This window comes from Pungitius pungitius, chromosome 1 (genome assembly GCF_949316345.1).
Source record: "Pungitius pungitius chromosome 1, fPunPun2.1, whole genome shotgun sequence".
Classification (NCBI taxonomy): Eukaryota; Metazoa; Chordata; class Actinopteri; order Perciformes; family Gasterosteidae; genus Pungitius; species Pungitius pungitius.
In genome coordinates this window covers 10,006,627-10,027,416 of record NC_084900.1, presented here as the reverse complement: position 1 = coordinate 10,027,416, position 20,790 = coordinate 10,006,627, and the positions used below count along the sequence as shown (strand labels likewise).

The following is a 20,790-nucleotide window of genomic DNA, read 5'->3' as shown; positions in this document are numbered from 1 at the left end:
TATGTGAAATGAAGAATGTCTGTGAGCCGAGTTAATGTGTCATCCTGGATTCCTGACTGAGTCGACTGTCAATATCAGGATATACTATATTCTACTCACCTGAAGCTTAAAATAATTAAAATCCCTTGCATACAAGCACAGATCTGTTATCGTTATGATGATGAAGATCATTTTTAATGTCGCTTCTCAATGTCAGACGTCATTGTTTTAAAATGCCCTGTGCAACTTATTCTCTGAATTGTTGACCTTTTATAAGTAGCACTCTAAATAGTAGTTCAACAAAGTATTTTTTTCACTAACAATTACCATCAGTTGTTTTTTTTTTTTTTGACAAGTATTATTAGCGTAAGATTTTCATAAGCACGCCACTGAACTTGGATCTTTTAGTGATCTGTGGCCTAAGGAGCTTCTGAGTAACTGTGAAAGCTTGTCAACATCCTGCTGAAAACCACAGCTGCTACACAGATACAAAGATAAGGCACTGATGTTTAGGTTAAATATATATTTATTTACTGCCTTTATAGGAGGAACAGTATGGTCATAAACCCTTTGCCATTCGTACCTTTTGTTGTTTGCAAATACGCAGGCAGTGTAGTATGTACTCACTTCTGGGTAGAGGGCTGCTTTTTTACAACCACACATGGAGGTGTTTTCTGACCATATTCGCTGTGAGAAAGCATTGGTGTTTTAAACAATGTTATTTTTTGTGGTTTGGATTAAAATTACCTTCAAGAGCTCTGTTGTGATGGTAACAACATAACTAGGTTCTACGGTTGGGAAACTGTTGCAGACGAGCTTAAAAAAAGATTTGCCTGTCAGTAAAAATAAAAAAAATGAATTTCTAATTTGAATGTTGTGTGGACCCATCCATGTTCCCTGTAGTCCCCCTTTTGTCATCTACAAAAACCTAATTTTCTCCTTACTCCGTGTTGTATATCACTACAGACCTCTGTCACGTGACTTGTTATCTGTTATTCTGGTGCTCAAAAGCCTGATTGTGTCCTCTGTAAAACTAATAGTAAAAGTTGACCTTTTGTCACAAGTTGTTAGTGTCGTTATTCATGTGACTCACAGGGGCTTCTCTTCAAATGACTTAGTTTTTAAAGTTAACTTAAACCTAACTCCCTCTAAAGACAGAATTTATATTCAAAAGACATTTAACTTTTGGCACAAAAAAAAGCTAATTGGCCTAATTCCCCCCCTTTTCTCTCCCTCTTCTCTTTCTACCTTTTGCGTAGGGTCCAGAAGGGGCTCGTTGTGCCGGGGCTCCATGGCATTTCCTCAGATGTAGGTCCCCACAAACCATCCGATAGACTAGACGGGATCGACCAACAATCCTATCGATAACGTTTTACAAATAAAATCATTAACCGCATTCAGTTGGTTCTTGCTAGTGATTTTTTTTTTTTTTTTTTTAACTGACCAATTTAAAAACACAGATAAAGCCTGACTACTCAGGCAAAAAATGTTGTAAATATTTGTATTCCCTCGCAAAGACTACCAGAGGGGTCCTGAGAGTTCCCAACCAGTCTACGCTTGCTTTTTGGACTTGGAGAAGGCTTTCTGTGCTTATGGTGTGCGGCACCTGTTTGCAACAGGCCATCCGGTCTCTGACTGCAACAGGAGCTGTGTTTGTAGTCTGCGTAATAAGTCAGACACGTTCACATAACGCTGGGTGTTGGCCTCCGACAGGGCTGTCTTCTTTTCTCTTTACTGTGTGCAGATGTTGTGGTGCTGTTGGCCTCCTCGGCCAGTGACCCCCAGCATCCACTGGGGCAATTTAAGCTGTGAGTGATGTGGCAGGGATGGTGGTTAGCACCTCCACTCAACAACTAGAAATGGTAAGAGACCCCGGGGAAGACCCAGGACTGTCTGGATGCTGCGTGATCCCCTTGAATGAGAGGAATGAATGGGTCAACCTGCTGGGCCTGCTGCCGCCGTGACCCGAACCCAGATAAACAGAGGGAAATGGATGGATGGATTATTGTTCCTTCATTATACACTCGCACCTGATCATCCGGCATATTTTTTAAAACACTAACAAAAGTTTTCTTGAACAGCCCGTTTGGTGCTTACTATTTTTTAATCCTTTCCTGCCATTTGGCATCCAGGCATTTGCATAATGTGAAACGTTTCTACCTAAATACATTTTCTTAGTGTTTTCTTTTACCATCCTACTCTCCTTTTACTGCAGTTCTTTTCCTTTCACGGCTTTCCTCTGATTTTCACCATGTCACAAACGGGTGGGTGCAGGTTGAAGGCAGGCAGGACTCAGACGCAGGCTTCTCCAGGTTTCCAAAAAGTGATCTTTATTTACCAAACAATATCCCAGGAACGTGCACCAACGACGAGAAACATGGACAATGACGCGACAAGGGACAACAGGCACACAGGGCTTAAATACACAAGGGAGGTGCAGGTGATTGGACACAGGTGGAAACACTCAAGCAATCACAAGACAAGGCAGGAAGTGAAGTTAACCCAGGACCACAAGGAACATGAAACTTCAAACTAAAACAGGAAGAGAGACCAAACCGTGACACACCACCCACTGCTTTTTATCTGCCATGGAGGAGCTAGCGCACTCCTAAGGACTTGATCCTTCTCTGGCTTCCCACCCAGGTTCACTTCCATGTGTGTTAATTGGCATACACAACTAACTTGCATGTAGATCTCCTGGATACTGTAGCCAGATGTTTGCAGAAGTCTTTAAAGTGGAGTCATTGCCTGAAAGCCATATGTTTGCTGAAGAGTTTTGGAGTATTACATGGATTGGATAAAATAATGGCTCATGAATAACACAAAGGTCATCAATGCAGCGCTTGTTTGAAAACTATGAATTTTAGAAAAACATACAGAATAGTAAAATATAACGTGCAATGTAAACACATCATGCAAAACAATGAGCTAGCATAAGTTAATGAATATAATCCTATGGCCCGGCCTTCTCAAAGAATACATTTATCTCTTGACTACAAATCATATACAACAATTTTGTAAAGTACAGACTGCAGTAGATGAGTCTGAGTCTGAAATGTACAATTCTGCAACTAAAAAGTGAATGTTAGCATTTTCAGTATCCATTGTGAGGTATGAATTATTCTTGATTTCCAAGTAAATATATTTTTAGAGGCTGACTAGAAATGGATCAGGAAATGCAACAATGGACCAATGGCTGGAATCCAATCATGGATTTGTTTTGCATGCTCTCTAAACATTTGGTTACCAAGAAGCTGACAAATCTTGTTTTCGGTTTGAACTATTTTTGTAGGGCAGCATGATTGTCAGGAGATCACACAAAGATAACATTTAAAAAAAATAACATATAGTCAAGCTTCAAGTAATGCCTTTATGAGTCCAAACAGACAGAGACAGGACTAGTCGGCTTCCTGTTTAGAGCCTTTGACACCTCCAGGTGTGGTTTAGGTGTGTGCAGGCGTCAGTTTGTTCTAAACAACCACGGCAGCTCCTGAAGGGTCAGATGTTGTTGAACTGGAGAGTATTTCTTCTATTAATTCCACTGTAGGCTTTTCTAAATGTAAAACGTTTTTGCCCTTCTCTCAACTGACTTCACTGAGAAATTGATAGATACAATAGATTCAAGTATATTTCTGTACTTTAACTATTCAATTTCCATGAATCGAAGCTCACTAATTTTTGCCTTTCTGAAATTGGAAAAAGCTCTGTACCCGATCAATGCTTTAAATAAAACAATCCAGCAATGAAAAATAACTCCGGTCTTGTTACATTTTGTTGCAACCAAAAAATTATTTCGACTACAATGAATGAACAAATATGAACATCATTTATTGTCAAAAAAATAAAAGTTTCATGTATAAGCTATATTTCAATACTATGACAATAATTTACATGAAAAACTACATTCTTCCAAATTGCTGGGCCTAATCTATAAAAAAGGCCCATTTCCTGCCTTTGAACTAATCGTTACCTTCGTTTGTGAATCTTGATGTCTAAATATATACATCATTTCTAATAATACAGTGATTCATACAACAAAATAAACTTCAAATTTAAAATATATTCTACTGATTAATGCCGGAGTACACACATTCAACATCCATGTTCATCTTCTGCCTCCTTGATCCGTTTGGCACATTGAGATTTAAAGCAGCATAATGAGGGCTCTGTGTGTTTTGGTAACCCTGGTGACAAAATTTGAAGAAGTGGATTAAGATTTTAAAAATAGTATTCACAATGAAAATCAAAGTTATTAGATGATATTTACCTCTGTGTTTACTGTGGAGGGAGCTGATACGGTTGGGAGAGACTCTGATAGTGAAAAACAGAAATTCTCCTTTATTAAAATTAGATATTTATTTAATATAAACTGTCAGATTAAAAAAGAACAACTTACCCAAACATTGACAGCTCTTTTTCTTTTTTAGCTTGTAGACCAGACAACCCAGTAAAACCAACAGGGTTGTGGTGAATACCAAAGCTGCACTCAATAAATACACCAGGACAAGATGGTGGCTCTCATCTGCAGAGTCAGGAACCAGAAAAGAAGCTTCCAGCTTTTATCTTTGTTTTCATGTCAAGTTTGATTGAAAATAACAACAATTAATCTGATGAGCTGGATTATCACTAACCCTCAATATCCAGTTTGGTCCCGTTTCCAAACAGAATGTGTCCACACGAGACAACAGCACAGTAGTAGGTCCCAGCATGAGACGGATTCAGGTTCTCCATCGGCAGGTTGTAGTCACAGGTGTGTGTTTGTGTGTTGGGTTTCCTCTCACACTGATCAGTGCTGCCTCCATCAGTGTAAATGAGTGCTGGATGAGAATCTTCAGAGTGTTTGAACCAGTAAACACTGTGTTGTCCATCACAGGTCCCAGTTTGTACTGTACAGTACAGAGTCACAGAGCCTCCTGGCTGGATGGTCTCTGATGGTGACTGATGGAGCAAAGCTGGGACGGTCAAACCTGAACCCTGCACACGGACAACTGTGCCCTCGGCAAAAGTCACCGCATATAAAGCGCTATGTGCACAGTAGTAAGTTGCTGTGTCTGACATTTTCAAATGAATAATTGTCAAGTGATTATGACCTTTTTCTGTATGCATTGTGAAGCGTGGATTGTTCTCAAATTCATGATAAAAAGTGCCATTTACGTCAAACTGATAGAAGTTGGAAACCAGCTTTGGTCTCTGTCCCAGCGTTTGCTTATACCAGCTAAGCCGTGTTCCAAGATTAGTCCCATAGGAACATTGCAAAGTAATGTTGTCTCCAACATCGACTGATGCAAATTCTCTTTCTTGATGCACAGGTGACGACAATTTTAGATCAGTTGCATGAGCTGAAGTGAGAAGAGATACCAAGCAATCATGATTATTTAATTTTTGTTTACATATATATAAATACATATATGTATACACACATCTATATATATATATATATATATATATATATATATATATATATATATATATATATATATATATATATGTATATGTGTATATACATAAAGTGTATAAATGTAAACGTTTCCAACAAAAACAGCAACATAAATAATTATAAATGTAATATATTACATATATTATGTATAAACTGAAAGTGAAAAGAAACAAAAGCACAACTCACCCATTTTCCACAAGAACAAACATGTCACATAGACTGCAAACCTTGGAGATGTCATCATGTTCAAATTCTTGTTTAGAATGACGATCATCTTAAAACTTTCTCCACTCTTTAGAGACAGACTGCTTGTGATTGGCCAACCCGACGTGACTCTGTGCTGTACGTCCTACTTAGGAAACACTCTTCCTTACATCAATAGAGTAACATTAGGTAAGGTAAAGTAAGTATCACGTTGTGATAGTAACAGTTCTAATCGTGTTTTAAGGTTAGGAAACTGTTGATGACATGCCAAAAAAAACACTGACTGATGTCCAGAGAAATAGACCCCAGGTGTAAAGAGTATTGTACAATACTAAATACTTTCATTTTCACTCAGTCGACTGTCAATATCATGATTGATGGAAAATTAAAATTCAGCTTTTTATGTACCAATGTTGCCCTGTGCAACTTATTTCATTCTTCAATTGTTTTTGTTATGAATAGCCAATAAACAGTATTTCTATGTTGTTGTTTTTTTTACAATTGCCATCGTTAGATTTATTAGCGTTTTGATTTATTGGCATTAGACATTCATAAGCACTGCACTCAACTTGGATAATTTACTGGTCTTTGGCTTAAGGAGCTTCTATGTGGCTGTGAAAGCTGCTTGGCATCCTGCTCAAAGCTACAGCTGCTACACTGACAGAGATGCAAAGATAAGATAAGTTCAAGGTTAAACATTCTCAATTGCCCCATATATTTACTGCATTCATAGGAGGAACAAGAGTGTCAGAAACACTTTGCCATTATTATCTTTTGTTGTACATTTTATAAACAAACCCTCAGTGCAAAGCATTTTAACTCCATCTCTTGTTTGTTTTCCAACCAAGTGAAATTAGGCCAAAACCTCTACCAACCAGAGGTGTACAGATGCGAATACGCAGGCAACGCCAAATGTAATCACCTTTAGGTAGAGGGCTGCTCTTTAGAACCACACATGGAGGTGTTTTCGGATCAAACACATTTACAATATTCGCTGTGCGACAACATTGGTTGCAGTTAGGTAAATATCATGTTTTGAATAAAATACACATGCCATGCCTCCCGACGGTATCATGTGGAGGGGCGTGGCTCCAAACCGAAGCTCATTCAGACTCCCTGATTAGAGGTCACTTTACCTGCTCAGGGAACCAAGCTGCCTTCAATCGACAAATCATATCTACCCCGGTTCTTCATCCCCTCGTTGCCAGATCGCTGTTTCAACTAACCTGGTGAAGACAACCCTTGGCTGCTCTGTTAAGTGGTTTCAGAGATATTGGTTTATTGTTTTTCTGCACTCCTCCGACCTTGTATTTGTGTCCTTGCAGTGATCCATCATCCCGTTCCCTGCCCATATTACCCCCCCCCCCTGCCTCCATTGCTGTGTTCATGACAGTAAATTAATTCCTCCTGTACCTTCTGGTCTCTCTGCATTTGGGTCCGACACCACGTATCGTAACAACACATTAGCGTTAGAGCAGCGCTGCTGTGATAGTAACAATTAAAACCATGTTTTAAAGTTGGTAAGCTGTTGTGGATATTCCACAAAACTGTTAACTGCTAGTAAAAAACAATAAGCAATTTCTCATTTCCACCCCGTAGTCCCTTCCTTGTCATCTAGAACTTTCCCTCAACTTCTCCATACTCTAGTCGTAGATTGCTACAGAGATTTTTCACTTTGACCAGTTTGTTATTTTCAGGAATCAGGAATCAGGAAACGTTTATTGCCATAGTATGTTGTACATACATGGAAATTGTCTTGGCGGAAGGTGCATGAAGACAGACTTGAAAGCCTGATGGTTTTAAATAGCGTGAATTAAATTCGTCGTTTGCTAAAAAGAAGACGGTGCACGCCAAAAGTGAGTTACGGTTGATGCTGGTTATCGCAATCGGTTTAGGGCACCTTTTAACCAAAAGGTGGACGTAATGAGCAATGTCAATTTAATGCGATGGTGCGATATCTAGCAAGGAGACATGGGATGTTTTCAGACGAAGCACAAATAATGTTGCTAGCTAATCATCAACAAACTTTTGGTACTAGGCTGTTACAACAGCCACATGTAGGGGGACTATTTTCTTTAGGCTACTGAAATGCGCTGCACAATGTTTTGTGAATACAACTGTTTTGTGCTCGAGTCGACCTCGAGAGAACAAAAGTCGATATTTGCTCGCTCGCTGAACGTGAACCTCCTTGCTCGCAAGGCTGATCTCTCCTCGCGCTCTGAGGTGTTTTCTTGTTCTTTTTGACAGTAAGGGGGTGGAGCCAGTGGCCATCGTATCTACATCGAATTGGTTACAAACTCCGTCTTTGGATTGGCTGAAGTTATGCATTCATAGAACTATAGAAGCACATTTCCGCACAACTTTCAATAACGATGGATTTGTTGGAAAATTGAGATATGCGTAGGCTCCTTCATAGTACGGTAAAGTTGAAGATATTCACAGATTCACACATTTTACCAATACGGACCGGTCTGAGAGCTGGACGCATTGGTCTTATTGTGCGGCTGGAGAAGTGCCTGAAAAAATAGTAAATTAGGGTTGTAGCTGGTTGTCATTTAGGGTCCACTACGGTTACAGAGAGGTCGTTTGTGTTTTAACAACGTTTGATTTTATAATTTCGACTTTCTATCGACTTTCTTTAGTTTCTTTCTCTGACAGTGATTTACTGCCATAAGCTATATACTATTTTCATTACTATGTACTGTATAATGTTGCTATTAACCATATTATGAAACCGATAAGATACTCAATGTAGTAGTTCATCGTCAATAATGTTACAGTTACAACGACCTTGAACAGTAACGTTGACGACAAAGTACAGACAGTTGTACAGTTTGGCTTTACTCTGCTCTGCTACTCCCGCGCCATTATTACATTACATAACATGTAATTTAGCTGACGCTTTTGTCCAAAGTGACTTACAATATGCAGTTTATAAAGCAAGATTGCATTTCCTTTATTTGCATTTAACACATAACCCTCATTTTCTAGAACTGTTCTCACAAAATGCTTCTCTTTGCTCATGGCTTGTGACTGGGCCAGTCTTCCTCTGTTCAAGCTAGGAGTGAAGTTTCCACCATCAGAAACCTGTTCACAGCTGTACACACCTTTTCTACGGCAGCAGTCAGAATGAGGTCATGCGCACTGGGTAGTTTGAAGGTAGCATGCCCCGCTTACATTTCTGGTTAGAAGAAGATATTAATAGACCAGAGGGGATTTTTGAGCATGTTCAGCTGATGTCATGGTTTATTTTCATGTCACATCTTTACACTAAAGAAATTCAAGACAAACATTAATCAAATATTCATGAAAGAAAAATAAAGTAGTGTCTCATTTGTAAAGAGGAACAAGACCCAACAATAAATGTGCAAAAGCATGCTGACATCGTTCTGACAAGGGTCTTGCATCTCATTTTAGCCATGTAACTGTTCATTATCCCTTCCTTCCAGTTTTTTCTTTTCCTTTATAAAACAGCTTGGATTTATACAGTTTTCACAGTCAAGCATGAAGATACAACGATTTAGTTATGTGATTTGCCAAAATGTGAGTTCGACCTAGATTTAACTTTTTCCTGTTAAATACAGTTAAATCAGTGTGAACCGATGCCGTAGCAAAGCCCTAAAGTAACAGGTTGAATCAACACTTCTTTGCAGAAGGGAGCAACAGTTGCTGCTTCAACACGTTGTCACAAGAAAGACACAGTGATAAAATGACCTCAGTGTCTGCTTGGTACCCCTTTGAAGCACGTACACTCCTACTGCTTTATAGTTGAGTATGTGCATTCAATCTCAAGGTTGTTCCTTTGTCTTCTAGATCTGCTGATCTTGTGTTCTCTTACAGCCACATATTGGATGCTTGATTTGTTTTGTTCACCCTAACAAAAGAAGAAAAACCACAATAACGTACATTATAGACACTATAACTGTGCCCTGAATCACTACTGTGCCTGATTGTTTGAAAGATAAAACAACACATTACCTCTGCATTTGGTGTGGAGGGAGCTGAACATCTTGCATGAGACTCTGAAGAAGAAAGAACAGTGCTCACACTATTAGAACGTGTGAAGTGAGCACACACTGCTATGGGGCGCCGTTTGTAAAATGTTGCATGTTTTGAATTCCTGTGCAGTTTGGTACATTTAGCATTATCTTATGAAAGAAAAGCACTACAATTTTCATATGTACCATTTTCAAACATTTATTACAATTCATGTAAATACATGCTATAACTTTTCCAAAGATAATGTTTGGCAGTAACAAAAAGTTGTTAAATAATATAAATGTTTAATGTTAAATGTTATATATGAATGTTAAATGTAAATTTTAAATGTCCAGTCTACATGCCATACACAAACCGCAGGGAACGGCATGTGCCCCTTGTAGCCCCCGCCCGTGGAACGGACCCTCGCCGCTGGTTTCACTGGTTCAGCCCACGTGACATAGAATTGTATATATGTGGCACCTTACCTAAAATTATTTTGATAACCCTGCTCTGAAACAAGAACTAATTCATTCGGACTTGCCATCTTGGCTTGCTGTATGAATTACTGTAAACATTGTAACGTTCAGTCGTCTTGTCTGAAATATAGACCGAACATTTAACATTTACATTTACAATTTTTCTTATATGATAATGCTAAATGTACCAAAACTGCGCAGGATTTTAGAACGTGCGACAATTTACAATCGGTGCCCCGTACACTGCCAGCCACACAAAATAGTAATCACAATACCTGTGACTTCACAGCGGTTTCTCCTTGTTCATCGAGTAAAGCAAGAAAACCAGAAATACAGTAACGATGGTGGTAAATGCTAGAGCTCCACTCAAGATATACACCAAGATACGAGAGTCCTCCTCATCTGTAGAGAAACAAAAACAGGAGATAGTACCCAGCTTAAGTCTTGTTTTGTGAATGTGTTCTGATTTTATTTTAATTAAGATGCATTACTTGTTACTATTGCTGTAACGAGTTTGTTTTTAAACCCTACTATCGCAGTTGTTAAGATCAGTGGTCCCCAACCTTTTTTGCCTCACCGACCGTTTTCATGTCTGACATAATATCGCGGACCCCTAGAAGGTCCGGTGGATAATAAGCACCGCGGACTAGTAGTAGTTGTTGTAGGCGGACCGATCGACGTGGCGGTGGGTGGGGCAGTAGTCGTTGGGGTGCACACTTAACCAAGTTTTGTATGAAGAAGCACTGATATTGACACGTGCGCAAAGCAATGTTTTCAGCATCCCACAGATGGTCTGTAAGGCACTGCACTTCTTTGCAAGCGGCATGTTTTTACATGCCAAAACTGTAAATAAATGCTCTTTGCTGTACTGTCAAAACTCTATGTGTTTGGCACTGAAGTCCTTGGCACACATCTTTCTTACCTTCCCTGGCCACAGAAGAATGTACTACATCCAAGAGAATTTCCACATATACGTATAAATTGGTTATTGTGTTTGATGTGCCGTATCGGAAAATGTGCCATGTATTAAGAAGGCTAGTTTCTGCAGGTGGAACAGAGTCAGTAGCTGTCCCATCCTGAATCCTTTCTATCACAGGCCTTCCTTGGTTTAAAACAAGTGCCTCAGCTGGGGTGAAGCCTGGTGCTGGTCCCACCCAGTGCCAGACAAATGAGCCTATTTCTCAACTGCTAAAATCAGTTTGAATAAAATATGTGAGCAAGCACCTTCTAAGTAATTTCTACAACATTTGCAAACCGTTATGGGACTTACCAGCCTGCAAAATGTTTTTATCTTTTATCTTGACCGGTTGCCAGGATCTTTTCCAGTCTTCTTTGTTCTGTATGAGCATTAAATTGTAAAGACATTTGGAAATGCAAACACAGCTTATAGAGATTTGTGCACGTTGTTGTAAAACATATTTTCCCATTGTGAGTCTTTAGGATAAATTTCAAGAGGAACATTTTAAGGTTTACATGTTCACAATCATATTAAAAGCAAATAAAACAGTCTACAACTTTCCTAGTAAGTAGATATTTTTAAATCCTTCCGCATTCATGCTCAGGCTTCTTTTCTCTGTTTAATTACAGCTGCCGTATTCCCTTTTTTTTAACATATTATATGCTTCACCTCCTCATAAGTTTCCATAATTAATTGCTGATCAGCATGTGAAAATTATGTTGCACGTATTATCTCCATTTCTGCATCAGTAAATCTGTGATCGATACTGTGGTCTATTTAAGAAAGCCGTGGACATGCACTTGTACATCTATGTACACTTGGATGGACTAAGCTCCCCCTTCTCATCCTGGCTCGGCAAACATACAACCGATTAAGCCGCCACGAGCAGATCACAGGAAGTCAAGCTGCGCTTTTTGACTTATCCTGGATTTCTTTATTTTACTTGTGTGCAATACTCCCTGAGACAAAGAGAACATTTTTTATAGATTAATTACTGGTAACTCAAATGAAACACATATTTGTTGCTTGTTCACTTTTATATTTATTTTCATATTAATTTGATTATTTGCTTTGATACATGAACCGGAATTTCCTTCAATGTTCAAAACAAACAGTTAATCTCCCCCTGACTATAGTCCGTCTGAAGTTTGCCTTTTATCCCCAATACACCTCATTCTTCCCTTTCCACATCTTCCAGCATATACATGATCCAGACGTCACACGTTGGCTGGTCCTACCACGGCATTGCACTCCAGGGCTCACTTTGCCTAAGCCCAAACCCGATGTGACTACAGCAATTTTAGGCAACAGAAATCTACTTGAAGTTATTTCCATGATTCAGATCCATATATCCACAGATATTGGTAAGTGATGAGGTTTACTATATTATAGGCCAGGCTACAAACATCGCATAGTTATGAGTTTTTTTCATTGTTTCTTTTTAGTCGGCATTCTCCGAAAGTATTTTAGCCAGTATTTTAGTCTGCATTTTCTTTCCTTCATTTTCAGTAAGAAAGTCACTTGAATGTAACATTAATAATCATGACATCAGTTGACCGGTATTATAGTATAGCTGTTGTGGAGTGTCTAGAGCAGTGGTTCTCAACTGGTCTGGCTCCGGGACCCACCATCACCCCTTAATGACAAGCCGCGACCCAAATCGAGGAACATTCTCAACATCTCAAATGTATTCAAAATCAAGTTCATAAGCTGAATTTCATATTCAGGATGTTTAATTATCCTAAAAACCCAAAATCTCCCCCATATCAGAATGGTTTGACCCAACTTGGCACACGCTGCTTAAAACATGGACGGACGAGCCGGCAAAAAACGCTTCACTTCCTGCCTTGTCCTGTCTTCCCCTGTGATTGTCTGCTGTGTCATTGATCGTTTCCACCTGTGTTCAATCACCTGCACCTCCCCTGTGAATTTAAGCCATGTCAGTCGCTTGTCTCATGTTGCGTCATTGTTTCCTGTTACTGGTTCAGGTTGGTACATATCGGTTATGTTTGGAATTATTAAAAAGCATGTTGTTTGTTGGAAACCTGCGTTTGAGTCCTTCCTTCCTGCCTGCCTTCGACCCGCACCCTCTCCTGACAGAATGACGCGACCAAAGAAGGACTCCGCAGACTCTTGGAGTGATCTGGGCCCGACTACCTGGACGTGAGGAGCCCATTTTGGTCTGGAGTTTGCAACCTGTGCTGTTGCGTACAGCAGACGGTATTTAAAAAAAAAAACGAAGGTCCATAACCCTCTTCAACTTGGGATCAAAGCAAGGGTACTGCTAAATTTGGGGCGAATGGGAGGGAAATCTAAATAGCCAGGTATTTGCACACCTTCAATATCGCCATTTTGATGGTGTGAACAAAGACAAAACCAGAACTTGCAATCAAAGTTTCTCTTAGAATAAGTTATTTTGCCCAATTGAGGGGGGGGGGGGTTTGAGAAGAGAAAGATTTGATCATAAAATAGAATATGGAAATGCCATTTCCAAATTAGTTCTGACATAACTAACATGAACTAACATAAATATTTATCCGTCTCTTGTATAAAACTACAAGGCCCAAAACTCCAAACCACGGAATGGATAGAAATTCATCTTATTTTGTTCAATTAAAAAGATACGCTCTTTGACCTGCTGGAGGTTGAGGGTGTAAAACAGGTTTGTATTAAGATGTTTTTGTGCTTTCTTGGTGTAAAGTAAATTTCCTCTTGTAAGAGAAAAAAGAAAACTTCAATAGTCCAGTAATTGTCTCAGTTTTAAACTGAAGATTATCAACTACAGCAGTAGGCTTTTAAGTAAGAAAAAACAAACAAAAAGTTCCTTCCTGTTCCTGTCATCACTTGATGGGTGCGGTAAACCAACCTCTCTGCTAAACGTGTGTAAAGAAGCCCCTGATTTTAATACTCACACAAAAAATGTATCCACTTAAAAGTGCTGCAATTTGTGAGTACATTTTTTTTTATCATTTCACATACAAAACCCCACATTTGATTCTAAAAAATAACAATGAAGATAAACTCCAAAGATATCCGATGATCTCGAAGTCAAGTGGATCTGCGCTTCTAAAATTAAGACAAAAAATAATTTATTGACAAATGGGATATATTATCTGAAGATATCTGCTTCTGACCACTCAGAGAAGAAATGAGTTTCCTATTTAACCATATTACCAAAAAAAGAAAATTCATATTGTAGAAGTACAAGATATAGAATCTTATTCATATTGGAGTTGTAAAAAAATCTGCATTAGTTCAAAAGAAAAAAACCTTGTCCTAAGTGCTACTGCGTCACGCTGTAGTAAACGCATTCACTCCAAGTCTGATCCGTCCGTCTTCTTGATCCGTTGTGCAACTGGATACTCAAAGCCGCATAATACAGGATTTCTCTTTTGGTAAACCTGGTAAATAAAGTACAATTTAGTTGATAACATGAAACAATATTTAGGAAAAAATGCTTTGAACAAATGAAAAAAGGTGTCTAAATTGTAAGGAAGCAGTTGAATGGTTTTTTTATTCACCTTTGCATTTGCTGTGGAGGGAGATGGATATCTTGCTTGAGATTCTTAAAACAGAAAAAAACTTTCTTAAACATCTGCATTAAGTGAAACCCAGCTGCCAGATACAAACCGCTATAGTTACATTACAATACATTATATATTCTTTAGCTGACACTTTTATCCAAAGCGACTTACAAAAAGTCTTATTTCATTTCAACCATAGGGATACAAACCCAGAAGAACAAGAAATAAGAAAGTGCCATTTCATTGAAAAAGCTGATTTACGACTTGAATAAGAACCAGATAAAGTACTACAATTTGTATTTTTTTGTATTAGTTACCTGTGCTTTGGCAGCTGTCTGTCTTGTTCATCATGCACACTGAAAGAGCCAGTAAAAAAACTAGGATGTTGGTGAATACCAAAGATCCACTTAAGAAATAGACCAAGAAAGGAGAGTCCAGATCATCTGCAAAGAGAGAGGGCAGAAACATGTATCTTTAAAGCACCAATTAGATACAACAACCTTGACTAAAACAAGTCACTAACCCTTAAAGTCCAGTTTGGTCCCGTTTCCAAACAGAATGTGTCCACAGGAGGCAACAGCACAGTAGTAGGTCCCAGCATGAGACAGATTCAGGCTCTTCATCGGCAGGTTGTAGTCACAGGTGTGTGTTTGTGTGTTGGGTTTCTTCACACACTGATCAGTGCTGCCTCCATCAGTGTAAATGAGTGCTGGATGAGATTCTTCAGAGTCTTTGAACCAGTAAACACTGTGTTGTCCATCACAGGTCCCAGTTTGTACTGTACAGTTCAGAGTCACAGAGCCTCCTGGCTGGATGGTCTCTGATGGTGACTGAAGGAGCAAAGCTGGGACGGTCAAACCTGAACCCTGCACACTGACAACAGTGCCCTCGGCAAAAATCAACACATTTGAAGTGCTATGTGCACAGTAGTACGTTGCTGAGTCTGACATTTTCAAATCAATAATTGTCAAGTGATTTTGACCTTTTCCCGGATCCAGTGTGAAGCGTGCATTGTTCTTGAATTCATGATGAAAAGTGCCATCTTCGTTAAACTGATAGAAGGTGGAAACCAGCTTTGGTCTCTGTCCCAGTGTTTGCTTATACCAGCTAAGCCATGCTCCATCGTTATTCTGATAGAAACATTGCAAAGTAATTTTGTCTCCAACATCGACTGATGCAAAACCTCTTTCGTGGGGCACAGGTGATAACAATTTTAGACCAGTTGTATGAGCTGAAGTAAAAAAAGAGACAAAGCAAATATGTAATAATTAATTATATATACATGTACACAATTATAGATCAGTTACATTAGCTGATAAGTCATCCCACGCAAATACACAAAAATGTCCTATTATTTTAAACACCTTAGAAAACAAGTTAGTAACAGAAACACAACTCACCCATTTTCCACAAGAACAACCATGTCACATAGATGGCAAACCTTAAAGATGTCATCGTGTTCAAATTCTTGTGCTGAATGAAGAGAATCTCAATACTTTCTCCACTCTTTAGAGACAGACTGCGTGTGATTGGCCAACCCCATGTGACTCTGTGTGCTGTACCTCCTTGTGAGGAAGCACGCTCCCTTTATAGATTAAAGTTACATCACAACGATTTTCCTGGTGAGAGATGTGATTGAAGAAAAAAGTTACCAGGCTTAGATTTATTTGCAGCAATAACATCTTTCAGTGGAGTCGAGTTTCTGCTCAACATTGACATCATTAATAGTTACAGACACATCTGATCCTTTGATTTGTTTTCATCCCCAAAAAGCAATAAAATCTTATTTATGTGAAATAAAAATGTCTTTTCTGACTGAGTCAACTGTCAATATCACGACATTCTAGATTTTGCTTAAGTGAAGCTTAAAATAATTTAAAAATATTTAATACGAGCACAGACTGTAGTCTTTAATTTTTTTTGTTCACAAAATGATGAATCAAAATCCCTTGTGCAACTTTTTTAATTATCTTATTTGTTTTATTAGTAGCACTCTAAATAGTATTTTAACAAAAAAAGTCTTTTATCTTACTAACATTTACCATCAGTAGTTTTAATAGCTTTTCATTTTGTATTATTGGCATTAGATTTTTTATAAGCACTCCACAGAACATGGACGTTTCAGAGGTCTTTGGATTAAGGAGCTTCTATGTGGCTGTGAAAGCTCGTTGACATCCTGCTCAAAACCACAGCTGCTGCACAGATACATAGATAGGGCACTGAGGTCAAGAATAAACATTTCTAATTGCCTTATTCATGTACTGCATTTGTAGGAGGAACAACAGTGTCAGAAACCCTTTTCCACTGACGGTTTCCTTAAAATCTCCATCTTACAAGTTTTCTAATACATTCACGATCGAGTCAAGTTAGGCCAAAACGTTTTTAGTCCTCTACCAACCAGAGGTAGAGGTAGAGTGTAGTGACACTTTCTGCTCTTTTTCTAATTGGACACATTTTCAATGACACCGTCTTCTCAAGATGTCGCATAGCCCTCCCTATCCACCAGATATTGTAATCGCCTAACACGTCTCCAAACATCTAAGAGCTGATGGACCGTGTACACCGGGTGGTCATTGATCAAACACATTGGAGGCGGGGGAACGAGTCCGGGGCCCAAGCCTCGGAGCCGGGTGAAGCGGTGCGCTGCAACCCAGTGGGAATATGGTGGCCCAGTGTGAACAGGAAGAGGGGTACGTGGCTTCCTCCTTCCAGGGCTCCTTCTTCTGGGGTTGAGGAGGTCCTGGAGCTCGAGGCAGGCTTTCTGGTAGCTTCTGGGGCCAAACACAAAGTTGGTTTTGCGCCGCCAGAACGGGCTCCTAATGTCCATGTACTTTGGGCCGTACTCACACCATGAGTCTGTTCAGTCCCTTTGTGGTTGCATCATTCTGTCAAGGTCGCGGTAGGCAGAGGCAGGCAGGAAGGACCCAAACGCGGACTTCAACAAAAAGATTTTAATATTTCACTTCAAAACTCAAAAAATCCAAAAGACTCCACATCGACATTCAGACTTGCAAACAAGCACAACATGCAATGACGCGACGAGGGACGAGAGACTGACATGGCTTAAATACACAGGGGAGGTGCAGGTGATTGGACACAGGTGGAAACAATCATCAACACTGCAGACAATCACAGGGGAAGACAGGACAAGGCAGGAAGTGAAGTTAACCCAGGGACACGAGAGACATGACACTACAAAATAAAACAGAACATGGACCCAAACCATGACAATGTTAGCATTTTCAGTATGCACTCTGAGGCATGAATTATTCTTATTATCGGTAAATATATTTTTAGAGGCTGACTAGAATTGGGGTTTTAGGAAGGATTAGGACATTTAACAATGCACCAATGGCTGGAAGTCAATGATCATTTGTTTTGCATGCTCTCTAACCATTTGGCTACCAAGAAGTTTTTAAAAACTACTAAACTATTTTTGTAGGGCAGCAGGACTGTCAGGAGATAACATGTTACACAAATACCATCTAGTGAGCTTTAAGTAATGTGTTTGTATCCGGCCAGACAGACAGGACCAGTCAGCTTCCTGTGAGGAGGCTTTGACACCTCCAGGTGTGGTTTAGTTGTGTGCAGGCGATAGTTTGTGCTAAACAACCATGGCAGTTCCTGTAACTCCATGTTGTTTTATCAGAACTGGAGAGTATTTCGTCATGGAAGGAAGGCCAAAGAATTCCACTGTAGGGTTTTTCTAAATGGAAAACGTTTTTGCCCTTCTCTCAAATTACTTAAGTGAGAAATTGATAGATAGAAGGTAGATTCAAGTGTACTTCTGTACTTTAACTATTATATTTTATATTATCATAGCTCACAAATTTTTGCCTTTTGGATTAGAATAAAGCTCTACATTTACAAAAGGTCTCTGTAGTCTTCGAAAACGGGCTGTAATCCGACATCGGCCTGGTTTACCATTGAGCAAATGGCATACTTGATGTCACCATGAAAATGGATATCCATTGCAATTTTCAGTTCAGAAATGTTTCTACAACAAGCGACTTTCCTGTTTAAGTTCTAAACACTGAGAATATGACAGGTCTGACAGATTTAAAGCTCTGATAGTAGAACTAAGATAGATGCACTCTTGCAATGGTCTGGTTGTAGAGCCTGATCCTCTGGTCTCAACATTCACTTGTTACCTTTAATCCTAACCCCCCCTAAAAAAATTGTACTACAGTAAAAAAACAAACATGCAAAACCACATTCTTTCAGATTGCTGGGTAAAAACGTACCACCTAACTACAAAAAGACATAATTGAACAAAATGTAGCATTAATTGTAAATCTTAAGTTCTAAATGTACACATGATTTCTAATAATACAGCGATTCATACACCACAAACGACATCACATTTAAAATACAATCTACTGCCTAATGCCGGAGTACACACATTCAACATCAATGTTCATCTTCTGCCTCCTTGATCCGTTTGGCACATTGAGATTTAAAGCAGCATAATGAGGGCTCTGTGCGTTTTGGTAACCCTGGTAACAAAATATGAAGAAGTGGATTAAAATTTTAAATATAAAACAATATCCACAATCAAAATCAAAGTTATTAGATGAAGTTCACCTCTGTGTTTCCTGTGGAGGGAGCTGATACGGTTGCATGAGACTCTGATAGTGAAAAACAGAAATTCATATTAATTGTATAAATTTATATTTATACAATACGAGATGTCAGATAAAAACAGAACAATTTACCTGAACATTGACAACTCTTTTTCTTGTTTAGCTTGTAAACCAAATAACTTAGTAAAACAACCAGGATGGTGGTGAAAACCAAAGCTCCACTCAATAAATACACCAGGACAAGATGGTCTCCCTCGTCTGCAGTCAAAACCAGAAAAGAAATTTTTAGCTTTCATATTTGTATTCATGTCAAGTTTGATTAAAAATAACAACTATTAATCTGATGAGCTGGATTATAATTTACCCTGAATATCCAGTTTGGTCCCGTTTCCAAACAGAATGTGTCCACACGAGGCAACAGCACAGTAGTAGGTCCCAGCATGAGAATAATTCAGGCTCTCCATCGGCAGGTTGTAGTCACAGCGTTGGGTTGTGTTGGATTTCCTCTCACACTGATCAGTGCTGCCTCCATCAGTGTAAATGAGTGCTGGATGAGATTCTTCAGAGTCTTTTAACCAGTAAATACTGTGTTGTCCATCACAGGTCCCAGTTTGTACTGTACAGTTCAGAGTCAAATTGCCTCCTACCTGGATGGTCTCTGATGGTGACTGATGGAGCAAAGCTGGGACGGTCAAACCTGAACCCTGCACACTGACAACTGTGCCCTCTGCAAAGGTCAACACATATGAAGTGCTAGATGCACAGTAGTAAGTTGCTGTGTCTGTAATATTCAAATCAAAAATTGTCAAGTGATTTTGACCTTTTTCAGTCCCCAGAATGAAGCGTGTACTGTTCTTGAATTCATGATGAAAAGTGCCATTTTTGTTAAACTGATAGAAGCTGGAGACCAGCTTTGGTTGTTTTCCCAGTGTTTGCTTAAACCAGTAAAGCCACGCTCCACCAATATTCTCATAGAAACATTGCAAGATTATTTTGTCTCCAACACCGACTGATACAAATCCTCTTTCTTGACGCACATGTGATGGCAACTTTAGATCAGTTGCATGAGCTGAAGTAAAAAAAAAGACAAAGAAAAAATGCATTTATTCATCATATATATATATACAGTATATATATATATATATATATATATATATATATATATATATATATATTATGTATACATGTACACAATTTTAGATCAGTTGGATGAGCTGAAGAAAAAAGACCTAGCAAGCAAATATACAAATATTTAATACATATATAAAGAATATGTAAAGTATAAAAAGATAAGCATTTCCATGAAAAGTTAGAAACAGAAACATAACTCACCCATTATCCACAAGAACAACCATGTCACATAGGCGGCGAACCTTGGAGATGTCACCATGTTCAAATTCTTGTGTTGAATGAAGAGAATCTCAATACTTTTTCCACTCTTCAGAGACAGACTGCGTTTGATTGGCCAACCCGATGTGACTCTGTGCTGTACGTCTTGCTGAGGAAACACGCTCCCTTCATAGGGTATTGTTTTTTTACTCTTGTTCTTTAGTCTTTTACTCCTCAGAGTAAAATATTTTCATGATGTGAAATGTGTCTGTAAAATCTCTAATTTGGGAAAAATAGATTCCAGGTTTATACAGTATTA

The 20,790-nt window shown here is 38.9% G+C and overlaps 3 protein-coding genes across 3 annotated transcripts; all 3 read right to left on the bottom strand.

The window, feature by feature from the left end:
- Window positions 1-4,014: 4,014 nt before the first annotated feature.
- On the bottom strand, window positions 4,015-5,660 carry LOC119222253 (uncharacterized). The gene is made up of 5 exons (XM_062562091.1): window positions 5,603-5,660; window positions 4,611-5,318; window positions 4,376-4,501; window positions 4,241-4,269; window positions 4,015-4,157 (listed from the first exon to the last, which is right to left on the bottom strand). The coding sequence occupies exons 1-5, from the start codon at window positions 5,658-5,660 to the stop codon at window positions 4,044-4,046; spliced, it is 1,035 nt and encodes a 344-aa protein (XP_062418075.1). The 3' UTR covers window positions 4,015-4,043.
- A 9,208-nt stretch (window positions 5,661-14,868) lies between these two features.
- On the bottom strand, window positions 14,869-16,021 carry LOC119222267 (immunoglobulin kappa light chain-like). Its single transcript, XM_062562087.1, has 3 exons — window positions 15,960-16,021; window positions 15,083-15,790; window positions 14,869-15,002 (listed from the first exon to the last, which is right to left on the bottom strand). The coding sequence occupies exons 1-3, from the start codon at window positions 16,012-16,014 to the stop codon at window positions 14,869-14,871; spliced, it is 897 nt and encodes a 298-aa protein (XP_062418071.1). The 5' UTR covers window positions 16,015-16,021.
- Window positions 16,022-17,316: 1,295 nt separating this feature from the next.
- On the bottom strand, window positions 17,317-20,537 carry LOC119222254 (immunoglobulin kappa light chain-like). The gene is made up of 5 exons (XM_037478743.2): window positions 20,475-20,537; window positions 19,507-20,211; window positions 19,275-19,400; window positions 19,144-19,187; window positions 17,317-19,055 (listed from the first exon to the last, which is right to left on the bottom strand). Exons 1-5 carry the CDS (start codon window positions 20,530-20,532, stop codon window positions 18,936-18,938), a joined length of 1,053 nt encoding a protein of 350 aa, XP_037334640.2. The 5' UTR covers window positions 20,533-20,537; the 3' UTR covers window positions 17,317-18,935.
- Window positions 20,538-20,790: the final 253 nt, after the last annotated feature.

What these genes read in the sequence shown, in the direction of transcription:
- LOC119222253 (XM_062562091.1), bottom strand. Translation starts at nt 5,660, where the DNA reads ATGATGACATCTCCAAGGTTTGCAGTCTATGTGACATGTTTGTTCTTG. An exon ending in TTTGTTCTTGTGGAAAATGG is followed by an intron (nt 5,319 to 5,602) that starts GTGAGTTGTGCT and finishes TTCTCACTTCAG; the next exon opens with CTCATGCAACTGATCTAAAA. An exon ending in AAAGAGCTGTCAATGTTTGG is followed by an intron (nt 4,270 to 4,375) that starts GTAAGTTGTTCT and finishes CAACCGTATCAG; the next exon opens with CTCCCTCCACAGTAAACACA.
- LOC119222267 (XM_062562087.1), bottom strand. Translation starts at nt 16,014, where the DNA reads ATGACATCTTTAAGGTTTGCCATCTATGTGACATGGTTGTTCTTGTGG. An exon ending in GTTGTTCTTGTGGAAAATGG is followed by an intron (nt 15,791 to 15,959) that starts GTGAGTTGTGTT and finishes TTTTTACTTCAG; the next exon opens with CTCATACAACTGGTCTAAAA. An exon ending in GACCAAACTGGACTTTAAGG is followed by an intron (nt 15,003 to 15,082) that starts GTTAGTGACTTG and finishes CTCTCTTTGCAG; the next exon opens with ATGATCTGGACTCTCCTTTC.
- LOC119222254 (XM_037478743.2), bottom strand. Translation starts at nt 20,532, where the DNA reads ATGGTGACATCTCCAAGGTTCGCCGCCTATGTGACATGGTTGTTCTTG. An exon ending in GTTGTTCTTGTGGATAATGG is followed by an intron (nt 20,212 to 20,474) that starts GTGAGTTATGTT and finishes TTTTTACTTCAG; the next exon opens with CTCATGCAACTGATCTAAAG. An exon ending in GACCAAACTGGATATTCAGG is followed by an intron (nt 19,401 to 19,506) that starts GTAAATTATAAT and finishes TTTTGACTGCAG; the next exon opens with ACGAGGGAGACCATCTTGTC.